This window comes from Scyliorhinus canicula, chromosome 11 (assembly GCF_902713615.1).
Source record: "Scyliorhinus canicula chromosome 11, sScyCan1.1, whole genome shotgun sequence".
In the NCBI taxonomy this organism is placed as follows: domain Eukaryota; kingdom Metazoa; phylum Chordata; class Chondrichthyes; order Carcharhiniformes; family Scyliorhinidae; genus Scyliorhinus; species Scyliorhinus canicula.
In genome coordinates, this window is record NC_052156.1 from 60,864,602 (window position 1) to 60,878,176 (window position 13,575).

The 13,575-nt window shown below is 49.3% G+C and overlaps 1 protein-coding gene across 3 annotated transcripts in view; it reads right to left on the reverse strand.

The window, feature by feature from the left end:
* Positions 1–4,486: 4,486 nt before the first annotated feature.
* Positions 4,487–13,575, reverse strand: part of LOC119973653 (toxin MIT1-like) — a 74,960-nt gene continuing 65,871 nt past the window's right edge. For 2 of the 3 annotated variants that reach the window (XM_038812037.1, XM_038812038.1), the window contains exon 3: positions 4,487–4,746. In XM_038812037.1, coding sequence (XP_038667965.1) covers positions 4,621–4,746 — 126 coding nt within the window. In that variant the 3' untranslated portion in view covers positions 4,487–4,620. The remainder of the gene's footprint in view (positions 4,747–13,575) is intronic. The other variant, XM_038812039.1, reaches the window with a different exon arrangement.

The following is a 13,575-nucleotide window of genomic DNA, read 5'->3' on the forward strand; positions in this document are numbered from 1 at the left end:
TTTGTCCCATAAGGCATCCTGTAGAACGTTCATTATAGGCAATTCACATCTCATTGCTTTATTTATCAAGGCAAACAGAATTGGCACTTTTTCAATTATATTTTTAAAATATTTTTATTCTCCTTTTTCACATTTTCTCCCAAATTTACTCCCAACAGTAAACAATAATCAGTAACGAATGTAATGTCAATCCCCATATCAATAACAACGATCCCAACCCCCACCAAACATTAGCCCGCATGTTAACAATAGTCCCTCCTGCCAGTGGTACCAGTGGCTGGTGTTTCCCAGGCCCCCATTTGGCGGTCTCCTGCAGGGGTTACAGTGGGTGTTGCCCTTGGATGGACTAGGTACTTCCCGTCTGTGGGTGGCAGCCGGTTGAGGGAGGAGAGTTGGTGGGGTGGAGGGTGCTGGATCCGGTGGTGCGGTGGAGGTTGGAATGCGGGGATGGTGGGGTGGAAAGTAGGGCTGGGGCGTGGGTCTGGTGGAGTGCAGAGTAGGGTGTGAGGATGTGTGGTGGGGTGGAGGTTGTGGGGTCTGGTGTGGAGGTGGTGGGGCTGGGATGCGGGGTGGCAGCATCCATATGGCCGGTGTCACTCTGCACATGCAGGGGCTACGGTGGGCGGTCAGTGGGGTGCTCAGCAAGAAGACTGCCTTGTAGGTCGCAGCAATGGCGGTCCATTTCTGGGCCACTCTGCCCCATGACCCATCTCCTGGTCACCCTCCGTTGCCACCCCTTAACCTGGGCCTGGCTGAGGCCCCCCTACACCCATCCCAGCTAGTGGCAGGACCAGCAGCCCACGGCCGCGCCTCTGCATGTACTACCTCCTCTCTCCCTCAGTAACCACGGTGTAAAATTTGTAAAAGCACAAGTGAACCTCGCCATTGGTCATTTCTCCCCAGCGGCGGCGGACCATCACAGAGGCCCCAGAGATTACCGGCTGAGGCCCACTAATGATATGCCAATGCCATTTACTGTGCATGTGGAGGAGAACGCATTGACCCGCTGTCGAGGCACTGGAACATGGCATTCTGGCGACAGGCGCCTGCCATGGTTTTGGTATCATGACGGATTCTCTGCCCAATCGCATTTCGCGATTTCCACATCGGCCGATGGAGTATCCCAACAAATAACAAGAACAGATGGATACCATTGTGGATCTCACCCAAAAACCCGGAGGGAAACATCCTGCCAAACCCTCCCAAAATGACCCAGAAATGTTTTGTTTGAATTCCACCCATAAACTATTTACCTTGTTTTGCACATTAATCTGGATTTTCATGAGCTATGAGATTTTTGGGATGTGAATTATTCACTGGTGCAAACAAGCTTTACTATTAAGTCCTGTGTAAGCTGCTTTACAGGCAGTTGTAACGGTAAATTAGAGTGCAGTTCTGGTTATACAATTGCTCGATTTCCTATTGAAATGTTATAATAATTTATTAAGATTTTACACAACTTCCCATTCAACCAATTTTTAACTTTCAAATGCTAATAATGCTCATGCAATAACATTATTCTGATGCTCTTCAGGGAAGTGATTCTTGGTAGGCAGTTTCCACTTCAGATATATTTAGGAAATTGCTTCCAAAATACATTGAAATTGCATTGGTTAAATTACAATACAAGTTTCTGATAAAAATCATTTCCATTATCACAAATGTAAAATTTTCCAGGAACCAGAGCAATCGGGCAGTGCAATAGAATGCAATAATTTATTTCATTTTATTTCGATTAACGATATACATTGCATTTAAAAGTTGAAACTTGGCCCAGTTTTATTCACAAATAGGTGAATCATTAAAAAAATAGCTTTCTTAACAAGAATGCCGGGTTCTCCATTTGTGAGTAACCTGATTTACAATCTGTGAGAAAGGTTGAAAAGACTACACTGAAGTTTCTCAGTAAATTCAGGATTTTTATACCACAGCCTAACAGTGCATGTGAGGCCGAAAAAAATGTTACAATTTAAAGGGTCTTCTTGAACTGGCACAATCACAATGTTCACCTGGGAGTGCAGCCAGCTTTGTGTGCATGCTCGGAATTGACAAATTGAACCTTAAACCAGCATTAAAGATTGTGGAACAAAAACCATAAATAGTTTTGGCTGCATTACGACACCATGGGGAAGTGGGCGGTAAATTACAGCCCCGCAACAATTTAACTTACTGCCCAAACACACAAGACAGACAAACATGGGGGTAGTGACAAAAATAATAAGGATGAAGGTCACAAGATAAGTCTTTGCTTCAAATGGTGGTTCCTTAGCTGACTCTCCTAAAAGCGCGCTGATTAATCAAAGCCTCTGGTTTACAACTGATAATGGTCTTCATTGCAGAGGAATTCATTCACAACCCCCGCAAGGTAGACCATTTAGTACTTCCTGAATCCCTGGCAGCAGGCTTTACACAGAGACACTTTATTTCTTATCAGACACGGCCTACAGCTCAAGGTTCACATCCAGGCCAAATGTTTCTGTATAAACAGTTTATTTCACATCAAACCTTGCCTTCAGCTTGTGGATATACTTCAAGCTGTTAATTTTAATTAATAATCTTTATTGTCACAAGTAGGCTTACATTAACACTGCAATGAAGTTATGTGAAAAGCCCCTAGTCGCCACATTCCAGCGCCTGTTCGGGCACACAGGGAGAATTCAGAATGTCCAAATTACCTAAAGCACATCTTTCGGGACTTGTGGGAGGAAGTTCTCGAAGACTTTGGCCCTTGGCTGCCTAATAATTACAATCCCCAGGTTTGTAAGTTGAAACACAATTAATGTTAATGATTAACAAGAATAATGATGAAATAAGCAGCAAATACAACTGGATACCAACAAGCTAACCTACTACCCACTTTAACTGTCCCACCCTCTACCCACACAAGACAGACAAACATGGGAGGGGGGGGGGGGGGGGGGTAAAATTTATAAGGATGAAGGTCAAAAGATAAGAGCCTTTTCTTCAAATGGTGGTTCCTTAGCACATTTACCTCACAGTGCACTGATTAATCAAAGTCTCCAGTTTACAACGGGTAATGGTCTTCTTTGCAGATTCATTCATTCAGGGTCCCCACAGGGTCGACAATTTGGTACTCCCTGGCAGCAGGCTTTAGGCAGAGACACTTTATTTCTTATCAGACTGGGCCTTCAGTTCAATGTTAAATGCCGATATCTTTCTGTATAGAAACCTTATTTTCATATCAAACGAGTTAATGGTTTGACTTCAAGCCTTTGCAGTCTTAAGATAATGACACCCATTTCACTGGAAAGTGAGTCGGCCCTCACAGGGGTCTTATGCAGAGGACGTTAGATCTTTTGTGAGAGAGTTTGAAACAGCTTTTTGGAGATGATTTGGCTGGAACTCCTACCTCCCAGTTGCGAAAATGAAACTGAAAGCTCCATTGGTCTCTGCATCATTTCAGTGGGATAAGATCTAATCACCACCAATTACCAAGCAGAGTACAGCCCTTCGGGCCAATTCATTGGCCATCAGTCAAATCAATTAAACCGGGTCATCACTGATGTCAACCAATCACCAGCCTAAAACAGCACAGCCTTCTAGGTCCTTCTGTCTGAATTAAAGATACAGGGTGCTTACAGACTGTCTTAAATTCACAGTTCCATTAAACATTCATAGATCAAAAATGTAACAGCAAAATTAAAGAAAGTGGAAATAAGGGAATAAACAGGGAATAAACACGAAGGACCCTTACAGTTGTAACTCACTTATGTTTAACATTGCCTGATGGTTTGAGCTGACTTGACCGATTGTACAAGGATTGCATTGATATTATTGTAAGAAGTCTTACAACACCAGGTTAAAGTCCAACAGGTTTGTTTCAAACACGATCTTTCGGAGCGCAGCTCCTTCCTCAGGTGAATGGCGAGGTATGTTCAAGAGCATTCCAAGCATTGTCCAGCATCTCTGACTTTGTCTATATAAATGTTTCTGGAACATACCTCTCCATTCACCTGAGGAAGGAGCTGCGCTCCGAAAGCTCGTGTTTGAAACAAACCTGTTGGACTTTAACCTGGTGTTGTAAGACTTCTTACTGTGCTCACCCCAGTCCAACGCCGGTATCTCCACATCATTGATATTATTGACATATAAGAGCGGAAACTCTAATATTTAACAGTCACTAACTCCAAAAGATTTTCTTTGATTTACTGACCAGTCAAACATGAATGTATGCATTCCTTTTTAATATTTAAATTAAAACAGCAGTTTCAGATCTTGGTGGTGGTCAAAAATCATGAAAATCAGTCGACCTCCCACGTGGTTAATACCTTAGTGCTGTATGATTGATGCCCTCTTTTTCCCAGATATTCCCCAAAGATGTTTAGCTCCGAGTTTCACTTCACTTTTGACATGACAAAGAAAGAGCACATTCCTTCCATCCTGAACATAAATTTGCAACAGCAAAGTCCACTGAGAGACACTCCCAAAATATGATAGACCAATGCGTAAAATGCTCAAAGCACATCTTTATTTAAATACAAACCATCAGCTTGAATATTATTTCACAAATGAATGTTACAACAATATACAATCTTTTTCAATATTATTTATTGAAAGTAGGATAGTTAGTGCACATTTCGATAACTAGGATTATTTCTGCTAAAAGAAGACACCTTCAATTTTGAACTGTGATAAACATCTGTATTGGCCATCTCCAAACCTCACGCAAATAAGATTTGGCAAGCAAGGGCAGGTGTGATGCATTCGTTTTCCAATGTATGGTACCTAGGAAACACATAAATAACAGATCACTGAAGCACTATTGTCATTTTCAATAGGTAATTATTTAATCTAATTTGTAACTTGCCTCCAAGAGATATCTTTTAAGGAAATACAGATACAATACTTCCAGTTATACTCCAGTCAAGTTTGTTTTAACTAAAGAATGAATCTTTAGTGGCATTCTATTGGGATTTTTATTTATTATTTCTGTTTGGCAAATGTTGCGTTTAGAGTTGTGGAATACTGTATTAACAATAGGAAATAGAATATTTTGCATATGCATAAACATGGTTAGGTCTGCTTGAAAATATAGTGAATTAAATCTTATAATATGGCGGTTTCGGGTTTGGGCTGAAACTTTAAAAAAAAAATTGTGCGTCAGCATTAAACAGTATAAAGTCAGATATTACTGGACAACCAGTAAAGTAAAACACTCTCAGGCCTGTATTTACAACACAAAGGGGGGGGGGGGGGGGTCCCAGAAATGGTTGAAATTTCAGATCCAGCCTTTCCCATCTTTGCGGGGGTTGGACTGGAGTCGGGCCAGAGTTTGCACATACACGATTTGTAGAGGAAGCTGTTGCTGCTGAAGGGGGAATTTGGCAGAACAGAAGTGTGGAATCCGGAGTGTGCAGATAAGAACTGGTAAGTGGAAATCTGAACTTGGGAATACATTTGGAAAGCCTTTGGAGAAAGCAAAGTATTCATTTGGATAGTGTTCTGGGACATCTTTTTAGAGATCTAAGGCACATTTTCGGAGAGATGAGGCACACTTTGGGAGAGAAGAGGCACCCTTTGGTAGTGTTAAAAATTAACATAGATATGCACTTTTTATGCACAAAATCAGTGGAATTTACAAGCTGTCAAAGGGCTGTCCGGCTGTCACAGAACTGTCCAGCTAGCAAAGAACTGTTAAAGAGCTGTTCAGCTGCCGATCAACTGTCAAGCTCTCAAGGAAAGGTTATGGAGATGTCCAGCTATCAAGGAGCTGTCCAGCGATTAAGAAACTGTTAAAGGGCTTTCCTGTTGTCAAACCTGTAAAATTTGTCCAGAAAGTTTCAAAGCTGTCAAATCTCTCCGGGAAGTGTCAAAACTGTCATGGCTGTCCATAACGAGTCAAAGCTGTCAAGGCATTGTCCAAGAAACATGGAAGGAGTTGATGGGGGCATGAGTTGCCATAGGTTGGCATCAGGAGTGTATGTGGGGGGGGGGGGGGGGGTTGAGGGCTGAAATAATAGTTTTGTTTCATTAAGATACTTTATTTATTTGCATACAGTGCCGGAGCACAGACTCAAATTTGTGCCCAACCTGTGTCTGCACCTGGCAGCCTGCACATTTGTTCTGGGGTCGCCTATCCTTCTTCCTGTTTCATTCACACCATCCCTGTAAAGTGGAATTCTGACCTGCGGCTGGATGTTTTTAAAGGTCGTATTCACTGAGCTGGGAAATCACCTGACTCAGCGACGTCGACAACGGGATGAAAATCTGTGCCTTATAAACTATTTCACCCGATCTCTTGCTGGAACAAGTTACTTTTCCCCACTTCCAAACATATTGTTGCCTCTCTGAGGGGGATTGCTAATTTATGCTAAATTAATTTGGGTTTGTACTGCATAGTTTAATCCACTCGGAATGGGATAACATTTTTAAGAAGGCACGTTCTATTGTGTTTAAAATGGAATTTGTTAAGGTTGGGGGGGCTCTCAGTTTTTCTATCTTGAGTAACCTTGGACTATCCTGAACAGTTTTAAGTATTAGGTCATACGTCATAAGGAGCAAGAAAAACGCATCAATGTTTTAAAAATGATAATCCGTTTTTGTGCATTTCAGGCACAATCTACAAAACCTTTTATTTGATCAAATCTAAAAATGTTTAATTGATGTAAGCATCACTGTTTCTTGCCATCACTCTTTGAACACAAATTCCTTTGTCCGTTTCTTCCAACACTGTAGTTAGAATCCTATGATCTACATTCACTTTTTTATCTCTCACTAGATTTGTGATCATTGATAGATTAATGAATTCTCGTGGTCAGGAGCAGGAGCTGAAACCCCAGGGTAAGAACTCAGAATATCAAAGAGGTTTTGCGGCCAATCTTGAACTTTAATATTAATTTCACTTAATTATTGGCAGCACGGTGGTACAGTGGTTAACACTGCTGCCTCCCGGCTCCGAGGTCCCAGGTTCGATCCCGGCTCTGGGTGACTGCCTGTGTGGAGTTTGCACATTCTCCCCATGTTTGCGTGCGATTTGCCCCCATAACCCAAAGATGTGCAGGGTAGGTGGATTGGCCACGCTAAATTGCCCCTTAATTGGAAAAATGAATTGGGTACACTATATTTATATAAAAACATAATTAATATCAGATCACGGGGCTGGATTCTCCAATTCTGAGGCTATGTCCCTACATCAGCGTGGGAATGGTGGCATTTTACACCAGAAACAAATGATGTAAAACTGCCATCGATCTTCTATTTGGCTGGGGGCTAGCAAGCCGGCAGCGTAGAGTACCCGGTTCGAGCTGCCGATATGGCCTGGAGAATTGTCGGGTCCGTGCCGTGCATGCGCACGGTGGCGGCCTGCAGCAGCTGCGCCGTGCTACATGGCGGAGGCCACTTGTGGACCCGGCCCATGATAAAGTGCCCCCCCTTTGGCCAGCTCGAGCACCCCGGACCACCCCCCGACAGTGCTCCAAGCCACTGATAATGTCCCCCCTGCCTGCGGGTCGGCTCTCCCCCAACTGTGGCAGCGGTGGACTGAGTCCGCAGCCGCCACACCAAGTTCCCGCCGATCAGAACAATGCGTGTGCGTTGCCCCTGGCACATGTCGTGCGGCCTCCCTTGCCTGCCTGGTCCCCATGTCCCGCCCATCCTCACCCTCCTCCACATCCTCCTCATCGGATAAGCCCTGGCGTGCCTCCTCCTCCAGCACGTCGCCCCTCTGTTGTGCGATGTTGTGGAGGATGCAGCAGGCTGCCACGATGCGAGCGTCTCTCCCAGAATCATACTGGAAGGCCCCTCCAGAGAGGTCCAAGCACCTAAACTGCATCTTCAGGAGGCTGAAGCACCGCTCGATCACGCTTTTGTTCGCTACATGGGTGTCATTGCAGTGGATCTCAGCGTTGGTTTGTGGCCTCCGGATAGGCGTCGTCAGCCACGGCCGCAGTGCATACCCCTGTCGCCCAGGAGCCAATACCCCAGTCATGTATGGGGGTGGTGAAAGGCACCTCAAACATGCCAGGAATCGTCAAGTGTGCCAGGATGAAGGTGTTGTGCACACAGTCCGGGTATTGGGCGCAGACGTGTACGATACGCAGCTGATGGTCACGTATCAGCTGCACGTTCATTGAGTGGAACTCCTTTTGGTCTATGAAGACCAGCCTGTCACTTGCACGTTCTCATAGTGCGACATGCACCCCGTTGATTACCCTCTGGACCTGGGCATCTCGGCGATGGTGGCGAACCCTGCTCCCGGGGTATCCTTGTGGGCTCAGTCCACATTGAAATGGATTCTGGTGATCTGCCACTATATATATATGTGTGTGCCTCTATTAGGGGATGTACAATAGTACCTGCTATTACAGGTTTGCTGGTAAGCCCCTGCCGGCTAGCTCCGCCCACAGGGAGCAGTATAAATATTCATAAGCTCTCCTGAGCTGCCATTCTACAGCTGCAGTTGAGGGAATAACATCTCACGGTAATAAAGCCTCTTTTGTACCGTTTTGTGTTTCTGTGTGCAATTGTTAGCGCATCAATTTATTACCGTGAGATTTCCCACATCATGGACATCAGAATTAAACCCGACAGCCTGCAGCTGGATCCGCAATCGCCGAATGCCAGGAAAGACTTTAACCACTGGCTGGCTGTCTTCGAGGCCTACATCACCTCAGCGGACCCTTCACCATCGGAAGCTCAGAAAGTGCAACTATTTTACTCAAGGTTGAGCTCCAGCATGTTCCCGCTGATACAGGACCCGCCGACCTACGCCCGTGCTATGGAACCGCTCAAAGAAAATTATGTCCAGTCGACGAACACTCTGTTTGCGAGGCACGTACTCTCCACTCGCGTCCAGCAACCGGGTGAGTCGATTGAGGACTTCTGGCGGGCCCTTATCCTTCTAGTACGGGACTGCGAGTGCCAGGCCGTCTTGGCTACGGAACATTCGAATCTCCTTATGCGAGATGCCTTTGTGACGGGTATTGCATCGGACCCCATCCAGCAACGACTGCTGGAAGGGGCCACGCTCGATCTAGCGGCGACAAAGACTTTAGCGCTCTCTATGACGGCCGCTTCCCATAATGTGCAATCCTACCCCGCCCACTCATCCTACCGTGCAGCCCACCCATCCTACCCGTCGTGGACCCCGCTACTGACCCCCGCGACTGGGGCCACTCCCGCGCAGTATTCCTGCGCTACTCGCCACACCGCGCACCCTGGGGGTCCCCGCTGCTACTTCTGCAGCCAGCAGAAGCACCCCCACCAGGGCTGCCCGGCCTGCGCCACGACCTGCAAATCTTGTGGCAAGAAAGGCCACTTTGCAACGGTGTGTCAGGCCCGTGCTGTTGCCTCTATCGTGCCCGACCTCTCCCCCTCTCCCCAGCCGATCTCACAATGGGCCCCGCCGTCCGCAGCTCCCGGAGCCACATGCGATCAGTGGGCGCCACAATCTTTCGCCGCCCCCGCAATGTGCGCACCATGGGCACCGCCATCTTCCTCCCCCGACTCCACGTGCGGCCAGTGGGCGCCGCCATCTTGCCCCGCCCCCGCAACGTGCGCTCCGTGGTCATCGCCAACTGGCCCCGCCCCACAACGTGCGCTGCATGGGCGTCGCCATCTTCTTCCCCACAGGTACTTCGGACGCCGCCATTTTGTCCTCCCCTCGGAACTGGACCACGGGACCCGAGCCGCTGCCGCTACTCATCGGACTCTTCGGGCGATCGCCTGCTACTCGCCTCCATGACGCTCGACCAATCTCGTCCTCGCAACCTGGCTACCGCTTCAACGACAGTACTCATCAACGGCCATGCGACCTACTGCCTACTTGACTCCGGGAGCACTGACAGCTTCATTCATCTGGACATGGTAAGGCGCTGCTCCCTCGCGGTCCATCCCGCCAACCAGCGGATCTCCCTGGCCTCCGGATCCCACTCTGTCCCGATCCAGGGCTTCTGTCTGGTCAAACTCACCGTACAAGGTGTGGAATTCAGCCGTTTCCGCCTGTACGTGCTCCCCAATCTCTGTGCGACACTTTTACTGGGCCTGGACTTCCAATGTAACCTCCAGAGCCTCACCCTCAAATTCGGCGGACCCCTACCCCCACTCACCATTTGCGGCCTCACGACCCTCAAGGTTGACCCTCCCTCCCTCTTTGCCAATGTGACTGCAGATTGCAAACCCGTCGCCACCAGGAGCAGACGGTACAGCACCCAGGACAAGACCTTCATCAGGTCCGAGGTCCAGCGGCTGCTTCGGGAGGGTATTATCGAGGCCAGCAACAGCCCCTGGAGAGCCCAAGTGGTGGTGGTTAAAACTGGGGAGAAACACAGGATGGTCGTGGACTACAGCCAGACCATCAACCGGTACACACAGCTCGACACGTACCCCCTCCCTCGCATATCTGATATGGTCAATCAGATTGCACAGTTCCGGGTCTCTCAACAATTGACCTGAAATCTGCCTACCACCAACTCCCCATTCGTAAATCGGACCGTCCCTACACTGCCTTCGAGGCGGACGGTCGTCTCTATCAATTCCTTAGGGTTCCCTTCGGCGTCACTAACGGGGTCTCGGACTTTCAACGAGAAATGGACCGAATGATTGACCGGTACGGACTGCGGGCCACGTTTCCGTACTTAGATAATGTCACCATCTGCGGCCACGACCAGCAGGACCATGACGCCAACCTTGCCAAATTTCTCCACACTGCATCTCTCCTCAATCTCAGTTTTAACAAGAAGTGCGTATTCAGCACTAACCGCTTGGCCATCCTCGGCTACGTAGTCCAAAACGGACTACCGATCCCGACCGCATGCGCCCCCTCATGGAGCTTCCCCTCCCCCACTGCCCCAAGGCTCTCAAACGATGCCGAGGGTTATTTTCTTACTACGCCCAGTGGGTCCCACAATACGCGGACAAGGCCCGCCCACTGATCCAGTCCACGCAATTTCCCCTTGCGTCGAGGCACAACAGGCCTTCGCCCATATTCGCTCAGACATTGCCAAGGCCGATATGCACGCAGTAGATGAGACACTGCCCTTCCAAGTAGAGAGCGACGCTCCAGATGTCGCCCTTGCCGCCACTCTAAACCAGGCAGGCAGACCCGTGGCATTCTTTTCCCGCACCCTCCATGCCTCCGAAATTCCTCTGTTGAAAAGGAGGCCCAGGCTATCGTTGAGGTGGTGCGGCACTGGAGGCATTACCTGGCCAGCAGGAGGTTCACCCTCCTCACTGACCAACGGTCGGTAGCCTTCATGTTCAACAACACGCAGCGGGGCAAGATCAAAAACGACAAAATCTTGCGATGGAGAATCGAGCTTTCCACCTATAATTATGAGATCTTGTATCGCCCCGGCAAGCTCAACGAGCCCCCAGACACCCTCTCCCGAGGTACATGTGCCAGCGCACAAGTGAACCAGCTCCGTGCCTTGCACGAAAGCCTTTGCCATCCGGGGGTCACTCGGTTGTACCACCTAATCAAAGCCTGAAATCTGCCCTACTCCGTCGAGGAAGTACTGTGCTGAGTGCAAGCCGCACTTCTACCGGCCAGACCGTGCGCGTCCCGCCCCTTTGAACGCCTCAGCGTGTATTTCAAAGGGCCCCTCCCCTCCACCGACCGCAACACGTACATCCTTAGTGTGGTTGATGAATTCTCTAGGTTCCCCTTCGCCATTCCATGCCCGGATATGACGTCTGCCACTGTCATCAAGGCCCTTGATTCCATATTCGCTCTGTTCGGTTTCCCCGACTACATCCACAGTGAGAGGGGATCCTCATTCATGAGCGATGAGCTGCGTCAGTTCCTGCTCAGCAGGGGTATCGCCTCCAGCAGGACGACCAGCTACAACCCCCGGGGAAACGGGCAGGTAGAAAGGGAGAACGGGACGGTATGGAGGGCCGTCCAGCTGGCCCTACGGTCCAGGAACCTCCCAGCCGCTCGCTGGCAGCAGGTCCTCCCTGATGCGCTCCACTCCATTCGGTCACTGCTGTGCACCGCGACTAACAAAACAGCCCATGAACGTGTTTTTACCTTCGCTAGGAAGTCTACATCCGGGGTGTCGCTCCCGACGTGGCTCGCAGCTCCAGGGCCCGTCCTACTTCATAGGCTTGTCAGACTCCACAAGGCGGACCCTCCGGTGGACAGGGTACGCCTGCTCCACGCGAACCCCCAGTATGCCTACGTGGAGTTCCCCGACGGCCGCCAGGATACAGTCTCTCTCAGGGACCTAGCTCCCTCGGGTGCCGATCCCATGCCCACACAAATCCCCGCCACCCTCCTTTTCCCCAGCACCCCCAACGTCAGCCCCACCAGGTCCATCCCTCGTTCCCCTGCCCACACTAGAGGACATGGAAGATTTCGGCACGCTCCCGGAGTCGTCCAGCCACTGGCCAGCACCAACACCGCCACCGCCGATACCACACTCCCCATTCCCCACAGTGCCAGGGGCACTATGATCTGGCAGATATGTTGCACTGTCTCGCTACTCAGTCGGAACCTTCGACGGCACACCTGGTCTGCAGGTTCTCGAATGACGGGCGCTGTTGGTAAACATAAGGCCGCATGTGGCACCTCCTTTGCACCTCTTCCTCCTTGTCCTGCTGGGCGACCGGGTCTCCATCCTCACTGGCTGCCTTCTGTTCCTCTGAGGCAGTCTGCACTGCTGCAGCGTCCTCCTCGAGCAGCTCCAGCTCGTACAACCGCAGTACATGCCCCAGGGCTGCAGCGATTAGGAGGAAGACCACCATTGCTGGTTTAGGGTGGGGCTCAGGTGCGGGGGTTGGTAGGTGGGGTATATACAGGGGTGGGGGTTTGAGGGTGGGGGATAGGCACCCATACGGCAGGTGTCCCTCTGCAGATTCAGATCCATGGGTCACGGAGGGTGGTCAGTGTGATGTGTAGCAAGGTGGCTGGCTTGCAGGCTGCGGCAATGTTAGTCCATGCCTGGACACTCTGGTCCCATGGGGGTTGCCCTGGCCCCATGGATTGTACCTGGTTACCCCCCCCCCCAAGCCAGCTCAGCAGCGTCAGGACTGGCAATTCGCGGTTGTGCCTCTGCCTGTCTTACCTCCTCTCTCTCCCCCATCAGCCATGGTGCTTCTTTCCTGATTTTTAAAAACACAAGTGAACCTCGCTGTCAGGAATTCTCCCCCCCGGTGGAGGTGAAGCTTCATGGAGGCCTTGGAGATGACCGGGTCAGACCTGGTAATGATTTGCGAACAACGTTTACTGTACGTGTGGAGTGGAACGTAATGTCACTGCTGTTGAGGCACTGGAGAGCTGCGATTTGTGTGAACCTGGCACGGTTTCGACATCAAGACTGATTCTACACCCAATTGCCTTTCCGCTTTCGGCATCAGCTGACTGAGAATTCCCACCCAATATATTTTGGGAGACGGGACAATCTATATTAACGACTTGGATACAGGGATTGAAGGTTCTATAGCCAAGTTCGCATATGATACAAATATAGATGGGACAGTAAGTTGCAATGAGGAAATAATCTTACAAATGGATGTAGATCGGTAAGGAGAGTGGGCCAAAATGTGGCAGATGGAGTTTAATGTGGAAAAGTCTGAGTCATGTATTTTGGGCAAAAAAATGGAAAGGCAATTTAT